This window comes from Jaculus jaculus, chromosome 13 (assembly GCF_020740685.1).
Source record: "Jaculus jaculus isolate mJacJac1 chromosome 13, mJacJac1.mat.Y.cur, whole genome shotgun sequence".
Classification (NCBI taxonomy): domain Eukaryota; kingdom Metazoa; phylum Chordata; class Mammalia; order Rodentia; family Dipodidae; genus Jaculus; species Jaculus jaculus.
Window position 1 is genome coordinate 33522020 of NC_059114.1, and position 18400 is coordinate 33540419.

An 18400-nucleotide genomic window follows, 5' to 3' on the forward strand; every position below is an offset into this window, starting at 1 on the left:
CTGCTTTGTATTAGAACAATGGAAATGATGCCAAGGTTGAGCCATTGAAGGGAGCCAGAAGGAAGACTGGTAAAATAGTATGCTACTCTTCAAGATCAAGGCTTATTCCCCCCTGGATTTACAAATTTGGCTATGCCTCATACCTGGTGCTGGTTTTGGAAGCATGGAAATTGCAGAGAGGTGGGTCATGAAGTGCAACAGTTTTGCTTTTGGGAATGGCCCCTGGGAAAAGTGAAGCAGGATTGAAATCCCTGTATGAAGACCCAGTAGAACCATCATATTAAGGTGAGCTAGTTTCAGAAGCCACTGAGATGTAACATGTGAAACAGGGTTGAAATCCCTGTGTGGAACCAAGTAAAGACATTGTATGGAGCTATAAAGATGAACTGTGGCTTGCAGTGTAGACCCAAGGATGTTTTGGATGTACCAAGACTGTGGAACAACTGCCGTGGAGCACTGCTGGTTTGAGATGGAATTTTCCCCATGGCTACTCAGCTCAGCTGGAAAGGCAGAGTTGAGAATCAAGAGACTTTTGTCACTGGTTATGGATGTTGAACTTGAAGTACAGATGTTTGATGTTTTCCTACTTGTTATTGATTTTGCACTGGTCTCTCCTTGCTATGCCTTTTAGCAAAGGAAATGTTTACTCTGTGCCATTATGTGTTGAAAGTGTGTAAATTGTGTTTTGAGTTTACAGGACTTACAGTTCAGAGACAGTCTTAAATCTCAGATGAGGTTTGAGACTTTTCAACAATGTTGAAGTTGGTAAAGGCTATGAGTGCCACATAACCTGAGGTATTTTTTAAATATTTAATTTAATTTATTTATGAGAGAGAAAGAATTTGTCAGGGCCTCCAGCTGCTGTAAATGAACTCCAAATGTGTGTGTTACCCTTTGAATCTGGCTTAAATGGGTCCTGGGGAATTAAACCTTGGTCCTTTGGCTTTGCAGGCAAATACCTTAACTGCTAAGCCATCTCTCAAGCCCAACCTAAGGTATTTTTGGCTAAGCTTTCAACTTAAGTCTCCAGCAGCCTGCTGGATGAGATGTCATTGGGAGCAGATCTTTCATTTCATGTATAATGAGCCTGTTTGCTCTGGCTACTTGTGCTTAATAGCTGCTGGTGGTGTCTTTCTGCCATGTATCTATGGAAGTAAGCCAGCTTCTTCTACCATGATAATCCTTCCTCTGGTTTCTATGAAGATGAAATAGAACCTTTTCCTCCCATAAGCTGCTTGTGGTCAGATGTTTGTTGCAGCATTGAGAAAGTAACTGCAATGCACCTATAATCTTAGCACTTGGGAGGCCAAGGCAGGAAAATCACCACAAGTTCAAGACCTGCCTGGGCTGCAGCTAAGACTATCCAAAAAATATTTTTAAAAAGCTGGGCATGGTGGTGTACACCTTTTATCCCAGTACTTGGGAAGAAGAGGTAGGAGGATTGCTATGAGTTTGAGGCCATCCTAGTATTACAGAGTGAGTTCCAGATCTGCTGGGCTAGAGTGAGACCCTAGCTCCAAAAGCTAAGGAAATGGGCTGGAGAGATGGCTCTGCAGTTAAGGTACTTGCCTGCAAACCTAAAGACTCAAGTTCAATTCCCTAGTACCCATGTAAAGCCAGATGCATACTGGTTTATTCATCTGGAGTTCAGTGACTGGAGGCCCTGGAATGCCCGTTCTCTCTTTCTCTGTTTCTCTTTGTATCTCTCTCTGCTTACAAATAAATAAATAAAATAAAAATATTTAGAAACAAAACAATAAACAAATGACAGGGAGTCCATCTGCTAATCTGTGGAGGCAGGAGGCAGGTAGGATGATGGTCTAGACACTGGGTTTATTTAGGTAATTATTCTTTTTCTTTTGGCATCTTGCTATTTAGCTTCACCAAATTGTTTAGGTAATATACATACACAACATCATAGGGGCATCAAATTCCATTAACATTAGCCGTCTATTAATGCATTCACTTTAATAAATCAACATGCTACACTGTGAGTTTACATTCACAATGCAGCATTTTGAGTATGTGTGCCATGTCCCATCTGTGCAAATTGTCTCTGTTGAAGCTGTGGAAATATTCAGACATTTGCTGGTGGTAGATGGGGTTACAAAGGATTTCTTTTTTCACCTGCCTCGTCTTGCTATTTGGTATTTTAGATTCTTCTCAAGTACCTCAACTTTGTGAATCTAATCATGAAGGTGTTCCATCTGAGTTACCTGCACAACTGTGAGACTCGGCGTGGCCAGGTAAGAAGCTTGGCTCCAGGGAATCGACTAGACTGGATATGTCCTTCTACTGACACATTCATGTGGTCAGGGCAAGTGGTAAGGAAAGTACCTGGGAACCATTGTGCATTGTCTGATAAGAGTCCCTAGCAGCATGAGGTGGTGGGTGCTTGTAAATGTTTGTAAGATTGTAGCCCAGGGTGTACAAGTTTTCAAGTAAGAATATTTGGATTTGAATCCTTGCTCATTAACTAAGCACTTACACTCTAAGCAAGCCATTTAGCCTCTCTAAAAGTGGGAAGCTATGAGTGGTGACACAAGCCTATAATCCCAGCACTTGAGAGGTAAAGGCGGGAGGATCAATGAATTCCAAGTCAGCCTTAGAGGCACAGTGATTTTTTAAAATATTTATTTATTTATTTTAAATAGCTTTATTATTTATTTGCAAGGAGAGAGAGAAAGAATGAATGAATGGTTGAAGCTGGGCACACGGGAGCCTCCAGCCACTGCAAATGAACTCCAGATGCATGCACCACATTGTGCATCTGGCTTTAAGTAGGTACTGGGAAATCATACCCAGGTCATTAGGTTTTGCAGGCAAGTGTCAACTACTGAGCCATCTCTCCAGCCCTTATTTATTTAAGAGAGAGAAAAGGAGACAGACAGGGAGAGAGAGAGAGAAAAGAACATGCCAGGGCCTTCTGTCACTGCAAATGAACTTTAGCCATATGCACCAGTTTATGCATCTAGCTTTATGTGGCTACTGGAAAATCAAATCCAGGATGTCAGGCTTTGCAAGCAAGCACCTTTAACCACTGAGATATTTCTTTAGCCCCTACACAGGGAGTTTGATGCCAGGCTGGGCTACATGAGACCCTGCCTTAACAAAAAAAAAAAAAAAAAAGGATATAATTACATTCTACCTTCAAAAGATTGCTAGTAGGGCTGAGATGGGTCAGTGGTTATAAGCTATTGCTTACAAAGCCTGACAATCTGGGCTTAATTTCACAGTATCCACATAAAGCCAGATGCACAAAGTGGCAGGTGCATGCATCTGGAGTTAATTTGCAATAGTAAAAGATTGCTAGCAAAGTAATATAATATATGTAGGGCACTTTTGGTCAATTAATGTTTGTTACTTATTGTAATTTTACAGTTTTTGCAATGTTAGACATCAAACTTAGGGCCTTGTGTATATAAGGCTATCATTCTACCACTGAACTACATTCCCAACCCCTTGTTTTTTGTTTTTTTTTTTTGTTGTTGTTTGAGGTAGAGTCTCACTCTAGCCCAGGCTGACCTGGAACTCACTATGGAGTCTCAGGGTGGCCTTGAACTCATGGCAATCTTCCTACCTCTGCCTTTCAAGTGCTGGGATTAAAGGCGTGCACCGCCACGCCTGGCTCCCTTGTTCTTTTTTATTTCAATTAATAATATATGAGATACAAGAAATAGGAAAGAGTTGAGCCTAATGTAAGCCAGGTAGCTACTGTATCTCTACAAGCCTCAGTTTCTCCAACTCTAAAATGGGGCCAGTGAGGCTATTTCCCTAGGTTATTATGAGAATTAAATGAATAAACTCTACAGAATTTTATAAAATTATTATTCTCTAGCTAAGTGAGCTACTGATTTGTACCATTTTTTTTTTCAGATACTGCTATGGTCTGGGAGCAAAGTCTTTGAAGAGCTCACAGACATTGAGAGACAGTTCCACAAAGCCCTGTATACAGTCCGTGCCTTCCTCAACTGTGACAGATACTCCGTGGGTCTCTTGGACATGACCAAACAGAAGGTGAGAAAACTTCATAAACAGACCTTTCCAATAAAAAGCTAAAAAGCTGGGTATGGTGGTATACTCAGGAGGTAGAGGTAGGAGGATCACCGTGAGTTCAAGGCCACCCAGAGACTATATGGTGAATTCCAGGTCAGCCTGGGCTACAGCTAACCCTACTTTGAAAAGTGTATATATATATATATATATATATATATATATATATATATATATATATATATATATATATATATAACATAGACAGAGACCAGAGCACAATCAATCTTTTCACACATTCAGCTAGCAGGAATTTGGACAGCTGAAAGTGGTTTTACCCAGGTCTTTACCGAAGAGAGGCATACAGCCTTTAGAGGGGAAAGTCAATCTAGAGCCTGGGTGAGTACAAACAAAACCAAAACCTAGACAGAAGAAAGTATGTTCCTTCATCACTGGTGGAGAAAGCATATGTGAGGAAAAGGTGGGTGAGGTGGTAAAGGTGAATGATGGAGAAGTTTCTAACCAGGCACTTGGGAGGCAGAGGAGGACAATTGTGCCACTTTGAGGCCAACTTGGTCTACAAAATGAGTTTCAGACTAGCCAGAGCTACATAATGAGAACCTGTGTCAGAAAATAAACAAACTGGGCTGCAAAGATGGCTTAGCAGTTAAGGCAGTTAAGGCACTTGCCTACAAAGCCCAAGGTTCCAAGTTCAATCCCCAGTGCCCATGTAAGCCAGATGCACATGGTGAAACATGCATCTGGTGTTCATTTGCAATGGCTAGAGGCCCTGGTGCACCCCTTCTCTCTCTCTCTCTCAAATAAAGAAATAAATATAAATATAAAGAAAATAAACAAACCAAGTTTCTGAGCAAGTTGAAAGTCCAGAGAAAGTTGCTGCCTTCAGAAATTCTTACATGTACTGAAGGGCTGGGACAAGGGCTAAGCAGTTAAAGATACTTTCTGTTCGAGGCTATTTATCTCTGTGATAGAATACTTGATCTAAACAATGTACAAGGGGAAGGGTTTATTTTGGCTCCAAGTTTCAGAAAAAGGGCATGGTAAAGTAGAGCAGGTGACACATTATGGTGACCGGAAGCAGAGAGTGAAAGAGAATGCCTATGTTATTGGTTTTCTCCCTTTTCCTAATCTGAGACCCTCAGACTAGGGACAATACCACCCCTTCAGGGTGGGGCCCTCTTAGTTCATCTCTTTTTTTGTTTGTTTCTTTATTTTTATTTATTTATTTGAGAGGACAGACAGACAGAGAGAGAAAGAGGCAGAGAGAGAGAGAGAGAGAGAGAGAGAGAGAGAGAGAGAAAGAGAGAGAAAGTGGGCCTCCATTCTCTCAGTGTCTCCAGCCACTGCAAATGAACTCCAGATGCATGTGGCACCTTGTGCATCTGGCTTATGTGGGTCCTGGAAAATCGAGCCTCGAACTGGGGTCCTTAGGCTTCACAGGCAAGCGCTTAACCACTAAGCCATCTCTCCAGCCCTTAGTGCATCTTCTGTAGGGCATGCACTGTGTCTTACTCATTCCTGCCTATTGAGTGGCTAATGGGATATAGGTCTCAGATAGACCTCCAATTCACAGTCTCACTAAAACTAAGTTTCTGTCTGTTGTGAGTAATCTAGAAAAAGAGCCCACCTGGGCAGAAAGCTGAGGACATTGAGTCTGAATTTCATGTGGACTCCCTTCTGCTCATACTGTGGATGGTTATTGGACTAAGCAAATCATTGTGATAAACTGTTCCAAAATGAGTAAATAACTTGACTGACTACAAGTTAGACATCTGCTGTGTTTAGGTGTGATTTAGTCCATGATCACCTGTGATTGGCTGAAACTGCTATTCTTTACAAACGTACCTCCAACTTAACTTGTTAGCCAGTGCTAGGAATAGAATCCAGAGCCATGTGTAGGCCACTGAGGGTTAAAGTGGGCCTAAGCTGCCAGGAATGGTTAAGACCCGGGAGCCACAGGAGGTTGCAGCTGGCCTAGACCTCAACAACTTCGGGTCCTGAGGCTGGCAGGAGTGGGGCTGCTTCCTCTCAGAGGATGTAGCAAGCCTAGACCTGGATAACCTCGGCCGAGGCCCGCAGGAGTGAGGAGCTCCCTCCTCCAGCCCAGAACACCTGGACAGCCTGATAAGACTTAGGTTCCGGGGGCTGGAGAGATGACTTAGTGGTTAAGCTTGTCTGTGAAGCCTAAGGACCCCGGTTCGAGGCTCGATTCCCCAGGACCCACGTTAGCCAGATGCACAAGGGGACGCACGCATCTGGACTTCGATTGCAGTGGCTGGAGGCTCTGGCATGCCCACTCTCCTCTCTTTCTCTGTCACTCTCAAATAAATAAAAATAAAAAAAAATTTTAAAAAGACTTATGTGAATGGAATTTCAAAGGAGAAAGTGTCAGGGGAGAGGGAGGGAATTACCATGGGATTTTTTTTTTTTATAATCATGGAAAATGTTAATAAAAATTTAAAAATTAAAAAAAAAAAGGGCCAGGAAGTTGGCTCAGCAGTTAAAGCAAAAAAAAAAAAAAAAAAAAAAAAAAAAAGACTTATGTTCTGCTTTCCCCAGAGCCTTGTGACCCCTTGCTGCTTGCTGGGCATGTCCCTATATGTTAATGAGGTATCAGCCAGCAGCCTTCAATCAGCCAATCCCCCTGTGACCCATACCCTATACCTTTTCCTGCCACTACCTAGACCTTGTGACCTTTTCCAGCTCACCCATGACATCACTACATGCTAGTTAGGCATCAGCGGGACCTTTATACTAACTGATCCCTTTATGACTCTTCCTGCTCTTTCACAAATGCTTATAAACCCATGCCCCTGACGAATAAATGAGCAATACACAGAATATCTTAACTCAGCTCCCTGTTACAGGTATTGATCAGACAGGCATGTTTATCAGTATTTTACAGATTTATTTAATCTCTGACTCTGCTCTTCCAAGCTTAGGTTTCTTCCCACCTTCAGATTTCAGTAATAGGCCACTCATATAAGTTGGGCTTCTTTTTTTATTATGTCTTTCAAATTAATTAATTTATTTGAGAGAGAGAGAGGCAGATAGAGAAGGAGAGAACGGGCCTCTAACCACTGGAAGCAAAGTCCAGATGTATGCTCCACCTTGTGCATCTGGTTTACATGGGTACTGGGAAATCAAACTTGGGTCCTTAAGCTTCTCAGGCAAGCATCTTAACCGCTACTCCATCTCTCCAGCCCTGGGCTTCTTAATCTCTTTTTTTGATCTATTTCAAAACATGTAATTAATTTTTTCTCACTTCTAGGAATTTTTTGATGTGTGGCCAGTTCTGATGGGTGAGGCTCCACCCTACTCTGGTCCCAGAACTCCAGATGGAAGGGTAAGTTTCTTTGTCACCTTTTCAGTTGAACAAATGTTTACTGAAATTCAGATGTGAGACCCAGTAGACCCTACTGAAGGACATTTCTTTATAACATATGTATTTATCCTCTCTGGATTAGGTTGTCTCCCTTGAGCTGTAATAATTCTTCACAATAACCAAGCCCTGTCATTTGCAAATGTTTTTAATTCCTTTCTGGATTTTCTCAGTGAGAAGCAGAAATCAATACTCATAGGCAATTAAGAAAGGTCAAGCTCAAGGATTTACTCAGCAGGAAGTCAGAATCAATTAGCACTAGGAGGAAGCTTCAAATCAAATCAAGCATGTTCAAATCAGTAGCCAGAAGGCCAATTCCAGCCACTAGATAAATTTGTTTGGCTACATCAATTTAAAGTTTTTTCTTTGAACTTATAAAAAGGAAATTGTTGGGCTGGAGGGATGGCAAAGTCAAAGGACCCAGGTTGGATTCCCCAGGACCCATGTTAGCCAGATGCACAAGGGAGCACATGCACCTGTAATTTGTTTGCAGTGACTAGAGGCCCTGTCATGCCTGTTCTCTCTCTCGCGCGCTCTCTCTCTCTCCCCTTCTTTCTCTGTCAAATAAGTAAATAAATAAAAATTTTTAAAAATGAATAAAAGAAATTGCTAGTATTTAATAATAAAATATTGCCAATAAGTATTTGGATTCTTAATTTATTTTGAAAAGTATTTGGAAGGTCAGTCAAAACTAGACCTATAATCCCACAAACTGGACTTGTTTGGAGCTGCGTAACACTCGCCTCTTTGGAATGCAGTCTAAGCTGGCCACAGTCTATACCAGTATGCTTTTCTATTCCTAGCCCTGTGTTCTCTTTCTTTTCTTTCTTTCCTTCCTTCCCTCTCTCTCTTTCTTTTTTCTTTCTCTCTCTCTCTCTCTCTCTTCCCTTCCCTTCCCCTTCCTTCCTCCTCCTTTCTTTCCCTCCCTCCTTTCTTCCTTCCTTCTCCTCCCTCCCTCCCTCCCTCCCTCTCTCCCTCCTTCCCTCCCTCTCTTCCTTCCTTCTTTCTCTGAGTCTCCTAGAGTCCAAGCTGGTCTCAAACTTCCTATGTAGCTGTAATTATAGGTATGTGCTATCACACCAAGTTTATGTGGTATTAGGGATCAGCTCAGAGCTTTGTGAATGCTAGGCAAGCACACTAACAACTAAACTATTCTTAGTCCAAGGTCAGCTTTTTAAAGTCCAACCTTTTCATGTTAGCAGGCAATCCCACAGAGTTCTTTCATGGGTTCACATACAAGCTAAACCTGTATACTGTGGAAAGTTAGAAGCTGAGACAGCACAGTAGAGACTAACATGGCCTTCCGACAAGCCAGCTTCAGTTAACTCCCAGCCTTGGCTGCTCTGCTGTCTAGCTCTCTAAGAAGAACTCTTAAATCAAAAGCCATTGGTCATCTCCAGTGTCATGATTGTCAGCCTCCGATTCCTCTGGTTCTTTCCCCTCAAATGCCACGTTGATGGAGAATGAGCTGACCAGGACATTTTCTCACAGAGACCAGACCAGGAAGAGCTGCCCAACGTTGACCACTTTAAGAAGTGTCATGGAGGTGACTGTCTCATCCTTGGTTAGGACTTTCGTTTTGAGGTCTTTTGTGAACAGATTGTGACACTGGCAGGGACTGCAGAAAGGGATCCAGGTGGAAGGAAGAGTGAGGAGAAAGGGCAGAGAAGAAAACCGAAGGCCCTAATACTGCTTACAGAAATAGAAATCTACAAGGTCAAGAAGCTGCTTAGGAGCCAACAGCTGGCCACAGCAAAGGTACCAGTCTGTCACTGGCCATTTTTCTCAAGGACTGTCATGAGCCAGGTATGGTAGTGCACACCTTTAATTCCAGCACTCAGGAGGCAAAAGTAGGAGGATTACTATGAGTTCAAAGCCAGCCTGGGCTAGGGTGAGACCCTACCTAGAAAAAAAAAAAATTAAAGACTATTGTAACAAAAATGTCAGCAAGTGAATTTGGGACTTCATCTAGCATGAAGTCACAAACTGTCTTTCAGTATTAGGAGGCATTATAGGCACCTAACAAACTTTATAATGAGGTATTTAAATGCTGTGATTGCTCAGAAGAACAGAAAGTCAACATCTGCTCTGAGCCTTTCAAATCAATTAATGTATCACTCTGGTTTTTGTGACAAGAAGTTCCATAGAGCCCTGCTTTCAGATAATGGTTAAATACAGTTTCATTGTAATAGGTAACAGTGTGCACTTTTTGGTATGCTCTAAGGAAATACAAGAGAAGTCCTGCACACATGTGTACATATTCCAGAGAAACATGACAAAGGTCCCTCAGCCTTGTGCTGCCCATTCAAGAAGAAAAAAGCAGGCAAAGGCTGGGGATGGGTATGTGTAATTCTAGTACTCAGGAGGCTGAGACAGGAAGATTACCACAAGTCTGAGGACAGCCTGTACTACATCGTGAGTTTCAGACTGGCCTGGGCTACAGTGAGAAACTGTCTTAAAACAAAACAAAGCATCCCAGCTGTTTAGGAGAGTGAAACAGAAAGATCATAAGTTCAATGCTTGTGTGAGTGTCAGAGTGAGTTTAAGGCCAGCTTGGGCAACTTAGTGAGACTGCATCTCAAAAAAGGTAAAAGGAGAGCTAGGGATAGCTTAGTGATAAATGCTTGCCTAACATGTATAGACCCCTAGGTTCAATCCCAAATACTGCTGAAAAAGAAGAGAGAGAAAAGGCACATAGTTATGTTCAGAAAATAGTGAAGACTGCTATATATCTGTTTCTGGGGACAAAGTGAATGTGACTGATCCTGTTTTATTTTTATTTATTTATTTATTTTTATTAATTAGTTTGTACTCAGTGAAAATATCTGAATTAAATTAAGCTGATATGCTTGGTCAAATGTTACAATCTCTCTTTCAAATAAACAAGTTTCAAAAATTCACAGCAGTAATTTCTTTTTTTTTTTTTTATGTAGAGTCTTGCTCTAGCCCAGGCTGACCTGGAATTCACTATGTAGTCTCAGGATGGCCTCAGACTCACAGTGATCCTCCTACCTCAGCTTCCCAAGTTCTGGAATTAAAGGTGTGTGTCACCACGCCTGGTTAAATTCATTTTCTACAAAGCCCTTTTATTTTCCTAACTGTTTCCCATCTCAGATAGCAAGGGTTTAGTCCTTACAAGACTATGTGACATAAAGTTGTGACAAAAAAAAGGCCGTAGTTAAGGAAGCTGGAGAGATGGCTCAGTGGTTATAGGCACTTGCTTATAAAGCCTCACGGTCCATGCTTGATTCCCCAGTACCCATGTAAAGCCAGCTACACAAAATGACATGTGTCTAAAGTTTATTTTCACTTGCAGTGGAACTAATACTCCCCTTTATCTTCTCTCTCCCCTTCTCTCTTTGCTTGTAAGTAAATAAATTTTTTGGGAGGGGGAGCTTTTTCAAAGTAAGGTCTCACTATAGCCCAGGATGATTTGGTACTCACTCTGTAGTCCCATGCCAAACTCAAATTCATGGCTGTTCTCTTACTCTGCCTCCCAAGTGCTGGGATTAAAGGCATGCACCATTATGTCCGGGCTCCTAAAGTATTGTTTTTAAAGACTATAGTTAAGATGAAAGATTCAGATTTTGCTTGGTTGCTCACCTGTAGAGAGATTGAATTTGGTCCAATAATCCTTTGGCTCCTTCATATTCTTACCCACTGGATATTATCCATGAGTTAATCTCCAAAGTCAGTTGCAGGTCTAGGACATCACCATGAGGGAGAAACACACAGGCCTGAATTGGGCCCAGAGACAGGATGAACCACAGGTAGAGCATCTGTAAAGAATATGGGCCTAGGCTAGGCATGGTGGTGCATGCCTTTCATCCCAGCACTTGGGAGGCAGAGGTAGGAGGATAACCTACTTCAACCCCCTCCCCCCCAAAAAATAAAGTGGGTCTAACAGGGCATGGTGGTGAATGCCTTAATCCCAGCACTCAGGAGGCAGAGGTAGGAGGATTGTCATGATTTTGAGGCCATCCTGAGACTCCATAGTGAATAGCCCAGGTCAGCCTGGGCTAGAGAGCAAGATACTGCCTCAAATAAACCCAAAAACAAAAAAGTATGTTGGTGTAGTGTGAAGACACCTAAGTTCTGACCCCAGCTAGTCTTATAGCTTTGGGATATATGTCCAGAAGTCTCCCTTCCTCATTTGTCATACTGGGGTAGTTTATCTTGTACAGCTGCAGTCACTGATGCCTGTCTCACTCCAACGTGCAGTCAGCATACGGATGGACAAAACCAAAGCTGGCTAGGGTTAGGTTTGAGCCTCACTGTCTGCTGGGCAAGTTACCTGTATTGGGTCACTTTTTCTTGTTTTGTTTTTGGATTGAACCCAGAACCCTACACATGTTAGCCAAATGGTCTACTACTGAGCTATTTTCTTTTTTTTTTTTAAATGCTTCCTGCAGACTTATTTTTATTTATTTATTTATTTATTTATTCATTTATTTATTTGAGAGCGACAGACACAGAGAGAAAGGCAGATAGAGGGAGAGAGAGAGAATGGGCGCGCCAGGGCTTCCAGCCACTGCAAACGAACTCCAGACGCGTGCGCCCCCTTGTGCATCTGGCTAACGTGGGACCTGGGGAACCGAGCCTTGAACCGGGGTCCTTAGGCTTCACAGGCAAGCGCTTAACCGCTAAGCCACCTCTCCAGCCCCTGAGCTATTTTCTTGACCCTTTTTGCAATTAAAAAAAATTTAAAAAAAAACTTGTTTCTATTTTAAGACACTAAGTTGCCCAGGAAAGCCTTAAATTTACTATGTTGTTCTAGCAGACCTTAAACTTGCGATACTCTTGCATTAGCCTCTCAAATAGTTGGGGTTATAGGTCTGAGTCACTGGGCCCAGTTGTCATATATTCTTTTAAATAGTTTATGAATGAATTATCTTTACTTTCTCCATTTGACAGTTGAAGATATTGGGAGAAAAAAAGAGAGAGAAAGAGAGTTATTTTAAATTATGGAAACTTAGGCTTCATGGAAAAAACCTAAAATCTAGCACTTGTTTTAAAACTGCCATATTTCATGACTCACGACTTGGCTGCTGTATATTTGTGGCTCTTTCAAAGACTCTTGTGTCACAGTGCTCACTGCTCAGTGGAAGGTAACAAAGGTGCTCTTGATGGCTCAGGTTTGATTTTCCAGAGTCTGTGAATTCATTCACGAATTAATATACCCTTGAAGACAACATAACTCGGCTGCAGTGTATAGTAAAAGCTCTATTAACCTAAAGCACACCGATTTTGTTTTTGATCCTCCTATGGGTTTGAAAAGAATATCTCTTCCTAGCTTTTTCAAAGTTAGTGACTAGCAGCCTGCCAGACCCGGGACCCACCACGCCTGGATGTGTAAAGTAGGCAAGCCAAGACTCAGACAAAGACACCAAGGTGGTCAAGACGGTCACTCTGTGCTCCCCTCCCAGTGACACAGCTTCCCCAAATCATATAATGTTTGGTTTTCAGAACCACTTGCAGGCTATAGTTTCACTATTTAAAAATGTTTTGGGCTACAGTAGAAACTGCTCAGATCCAGTGGAAAGTATACTTGGACAGTGGGTCCTTGCTTTAGCTAGTGGTAGTATACTTGGTTCGATGCTCTCTCAACCATCCTGGATGGCAGTAGTGGCCACGTGATCTTGGGAGGAAGCCACCTATGCTCTACAACAGACCATGTTGCCAAGCTAGGCTGTTTAGGCATTTGGGTGGGGGGGTTAGGGGCTGGGGGAAAGGGAGAGAAGTGGTGTGTATATAGGTTGAGATAGGGTCTTTTGGGCTGGGGAGGTTGCTCAGTGGTTAAAGTGCCTCTGGAGTTAGTTTGCAGTGGCTAGAGGTCCTGGTGCACCCATTCACTACATATCTATCACTTTCTCTTTTTCAAGTAATATTTTAAAAAAAAAGATTATGTGGTTCAGTCTTATCCCTCCCCCAAGTGTTCTTACAACCCTAGAGTTGGGAGCAGCTGCCTTAGCCATGGATTAGTGGGTGGGGGTCAGGAGCACAGGGGCCGCAGGGTCTCTATGCATCCAACTCAGCTCTGTCTTTGGCAGCTCTGTATGACGAGGGTCTGCACTTTGGGAAAACAGGATCAGCAAATAAGTAAACACACACCATTGAATTAATTTTATAGCTCAGGAAATGGGCCAGAGAGCACACATTGTACAAACAAGTGAGTGGAGTCTTAGTCATCGTCCACGGGATCATTCTGCTAGACGCTTCCTGTTCTAGGGGCTCCTTACCCCTGGCAGCCCACACCATTGGAGGAGTTCCAGCTTCAGCTTTGTTTGGCCAGTTTACCTCCCCGAAGTGTTCAATCCAAGTGCTTTGAGGAGTGGGGCCTCTTCCTCAGGAGGCTGAAGAACACATGATCACTGGTCTTGTGCCAACTAAACAGACATGCAGAATCCCATAACTGATCAGAAATTTCTCTCTGTAGAAGTTGAGTCAGGAAGCTCAGGACCAGGCATCTGCATCTAAATTTCTAGGGTAGTACTTCTCAGAATATCTGTAGCAAGGACAGAGATTAGTTTGTTTAATAGTCTCATATTTTGGGGGGCCAATGCTTCTCAAAATATGATAAAGCTTTATTGTCAAAAGGGGAACTTCATAAACACAAAGTATAAGTCCCCTTTCTCTAAATTAGATTTCACAGACTTAAGCTAACTAGATCACATCATTATAAAACTTGCTGAGAGGTGACTCTCAATGTCTGTTTTTACTTCATTGTGCAAAGGTAATGTCACTGTGCATTTAGATTCATTAAACCACTGTATAATTTCCCAGGACTAATTGTAGTCATAAATTCCTAACACATACCAAATAATTCATTCTACTTGGTAAAAAAGCACTCTTCCCAAATCATTTTAGTATGGCTAGACATAATGAGACGAATGCCTTTATTTAACTTTATTGGGAATGGGGATTGGAGAGATTTGCTCTCTAGCGCCTCCCATCACCACATCCCCAGTGGTCTGCACAGCTCACCCCATGGCCCAAGGTGGGGAGCTTATGGTTTCCTCACTCCAGGGCCTGGAAGCAGGTTTGCAACATTCTTTCACTAAGGACAGGCAATTATGAGTCCATTTAGGATCTGCGAAGGGACCTAGAGAGGAGGGGAAGAGGCACAGGGGTTGGTTCCTCCAGGAGGAGGAGCTGGGGGGCAGGATGAAGGAAAATTTTTTAAAAAGTACTAATTTTACAAGAGTAAAAAGATGACAGTCTGATAGCCAAAGGGAGGGGTACAAGCAGGGAGCCAGTGCTTCTTACAAAAGCTGTTTGTAAGTGCCTGTTTCAGTAACAAGTACTTTATGGGATAGCATCAGTCCAAAGACCCACCGTCAGAGTAGCTATATTCCAAATAGTGAGGAAGTCAATGTCCTAGGCTCTGGTGTTAGCTCACTGTCTCACTTTACAGAAGTCCTTCCCCCCCATGAACCTTAGTTTTCTCTGCCTGCAAATTGTTGCTAAAGTGCCCATCACACTTGGATCTGATAAAGTCATGGGATTTTCCCTGAAAAATGAGGCAGCTGAAGCCACTTGTCCATAGCTATGTGCAGACTAGGGAGTTATATAATTGAGCAATCTACTTTCAGAGAATGGGAGGGTTAATGATGCAAGAAAGTAGGAGGGATGGAGGAAGGGGGAAATTATCTAGAGGTGATGACACAGGAGAGAGCCATTGTGTGAAACTGTGACAGAGGGGAGTGTTCTGCACAGCAGCTGGTGAGGTTGACTGTGTCTCTAGATAGATGGGAACCTCCTTCCCAGCTCCTGCTCTCTGGACTCCATCTCTTTCTCCTTACACTGACCTGCAGATCCCCTTGGAAAATTTCACATCCCTCTTCCCTGTCTCAGATTCCAGCCTCTGCCTGACTGCTGCCAACTGGCTCCACAAAGGACCATGCTGAATTCTGTGGGCAGGTTGAGGGCAGAGAGTACCAGAGGCTGTAAAACCACCCTTAGAGTGAGCTGGGGACAGGCTTGGTGCGTCCTGACAAATGCAGGATAGGCGACAGTACACACGATGCGGGGTGATACTCCCTAGGCATGGGCTACATTTTGTGTGTTCTTTTTCTTGTTAAAAGAAAAAGAAAAGAACAGGACCTGCTTCATGGTTGCATACATGTTAGCGCACGCTCTCTCTCATTGTGTAACTTTTCTACCTCTTTTGCCAGGAAATTAACTTTTACAAAGTCATTGACTATATCCTGCACGGCAAAGAAGACATCAAAGTGATTCCGTAAGTTGCATCTCCGAGCATGCAGAACAGCGGGCATATTATCAACCACCATAAGCCTATGGCTGCTCGTTCCACGATAAGAGCTAACTAAACCCAGTATGGACATGCCTTTTGTTAGAGAAACAGGGACAACAGTGTGAAGTTCTGCAGACTTGGATGAGGTGGAAAATAAGGAGAAAAGGAAAAGGAAGAGAGGCTTGATTAAAGCTATGACATGCTAGATTGTGTATGAGATGGAGTCCTAGCCCATAGCCAGTGCTACTAAGCAGCCTGTCTGGGCCTCAACTTCCCATTTGTAGGATGAAACGACAGCATCAAATGAGGGCTTTTCAATCACTTTCTGTGGAGCTACTCCTGGGGCCCAAAAAAGATGAAACTGGAAAAGAAAGTGACTCAGCCCCAACATTTACTCTCCTCCTACCTCTGCCTCCTGAGTGCTGGGATTAAGGGCATGCACCACCACACCTGGCTTTTCATATGCATTTTAAAATCATTCAAGACCAGCTAAGCTATGCTTGGTAACAAGATTGTGTGCCCTCCCCTCTAAGGAGGGTCATGAGAAGGACAGAGAAGGACAATGAGCAGAACTGTAGGGAATTGGGACTCAAGGACCATTTTGAGCAGAGCCTTCCAGAAAGTTTCAAGGCCTTCTCTCAAGTTCCTCTTGCTGCTACAAATGAACTCCAGACACATGTGCCACTTTGTGTATCTGGTTTTACATGGGTACCAGGGAATTTCAGGTTTTAAAAGCAAGTGCTTTTAATCATTGAGCCACCTTCCCAGCCCCCCAGTGCCTTCTTATCTATTTGAATTTCACTTGTACCAATAGCTAAACCCAGAGCTCTGTTTTGGCATGTGACTGGCTTTCTCAGAGGTGTAATTGCAGACTCCTTGAGGTGTAGACAGGCTCTGTAGAAGAGCCACACCTTAAGTAACACTGAGGCTTTCCCTAGCTGAAGAGCTGAAGGGATTTACTGCATGCTGCCCTAATCCTCAAACCATAGGTGCAGTTGGAAATGCTGACTCAGCCTTCATCACCAGGCCAAATCCTGACACCCTTCTGTCACTCAGACAAGCAAGCTCTTGGGTTTCTCTTGCTACTGGTTGAGGATGAGAGATTGCATCTGATTCCTCTGATTCTTGGGTTTTCTATTCCCTTGCATGCCTGCTTGCATAAAGACTGATTCATTCTCTCTCTACTCCTTTTCTTCCCTCCCCATTCCCTCTTTCCCACAGGGTTTCAGTACATAGTCCAAACCAACTCATCATAATCCTCCTGCCTCAGCTCCCAAGTGCTGGGATTGTAGGTGCACACCATCATGTCTGGTTCTCTGATTATTTTCTGAGCTCATGTCTTTTTCTTCTTTTACTTGTCAAATGCACACTCTTCAACCATTCTGCTTTCTGTAAAAATTTTTATTTACTTATTTGATGAATGTGTGTGCACACCAGGGTCTCTTGCCATTGTCTGGCTTTACATGGGCAGCTGGAAATTGAATCCAAGCCAAAAGGCTTAGCAAATAAGTGCTTTTAGCCACTGAGCCTTTTCCCCAGCACTAACCATTCTACTTTCTAACCCCTTTACTAGAGTTTCACATTTATTAAACTCAGTTTATCTTCTTAAAAAAATATTTTATGGGGCTGGAGAGATGGCTTAGCAGTTAAGCACTTGCCTGTGAAGCCTGAGGATCCCGGTTCGAGGCTCGATTCCCCCGGACCCATGTTAGCCAGATGCACAAGGGGGCGCACGCGTCTGGAGTTCGTTTGCAGTGGCTGGAGGCCCTGGTGCACCCATTTTCTTTCTCTCTGCCTCTTTCTCTCTCTGTCTGTCACTCTCAAATAAATAAATAAAAATTTAAAAAAATATATTTTATGTATTTGAGAGAGGAAGAGTATGGGTGCACCAGGGCCTCGGGCCAGTGCAATGAACTCCAGACACATGTACTACTTCATGCATGTGGCTGTACGTGGGAACGAGGGAATCAAACCCAGGCTGCCAGGTTTCGCAAGCAAGTGCCTTTAGCCACTGAGAGCTAGGTCTCCGGCCCTCTTTATCTTCTTTTAATGATCACTGGTCACTAATTCCCCTGATGTTTTATCTGCACTTATCAAGTATTACATCTCATCAGTTTCAGGTAACAGTTCCTTGTTCCTTCTAGCCCTAGTCCTATGTCCTCTGTTTTAAGCTTTTTAAATGGCAACACCCTGTTTCTAAACCAAAAAGTAAATAAATAAACAAAAATCAGCCAGGATAGGCTGGGTCATGCTGTAACCACAAGACCTTAAAATAAAGCCCAAGAGCAACAAAGCTTTATTGTGCCATCCCATGACATGCTCTTTGCCAATTGGTGGGTGTAGCAGACAGCTTCAGGTTCGCTGAGATAAACTTCCAGACCAGGCACAGTTATGGAGGAAGGGATTTATTGAAGCTTACAGATCCAGAGGAAGTTCCATAATGGCAGAAGAAGCTGGCCTGCCTTCATAGGCCCAAACAGAGAGAGAGAGAGAGAGGGAAGTACAAGCCTAAAGGTCAAAAGCCACACAGCTAGACACACTTTGCATATCTTTAGATTGAAATCTGAAACCTACCACCACAACTTAAGATCCACCCACTGACATTGCCTCCAGCCAGGTAGCCAGCAGATGCAAACTACAAACAAACAACTGAATATATTGGGGGCCATCTATTCTATTCAAACCACCACAGTGGGTATGGTTGGGACTATTTTGCAAGGATTCTCATCAGTCAGGGACCAAGGCTGATA

At 43.0% G+C, this 18400-nt stretch overlaps 1 protein-coding gene across 1 annotated transcript in view; it reads left to right on the plus strand.

Moving 5' to 3' along the window:
- Pde6a (phosphodiesterase 6A) overlaps positions 1-18400 on the plus strand; it is a 114345-nt gene that overhangs the window by 23944 nt on the left and 72001 nt on the right. The window contains exons 3-6 of the mRNA XM_004664767.2: positions 2157-2246; positions 3877-4017; positions 7286-7360; positions 15571-15635. Coding sequence (XP_004664824.1) covers positions 2157-2246; positions 3877-4017; positions 7286-7360; positions 15571-15635 — 371 coding nt within the window. The remainder of the gene's footprint in view (positions 1-2156; positions 2247-3876; positions 4018-7285; positions 7361-15570; positions 15636-18400) is intronic.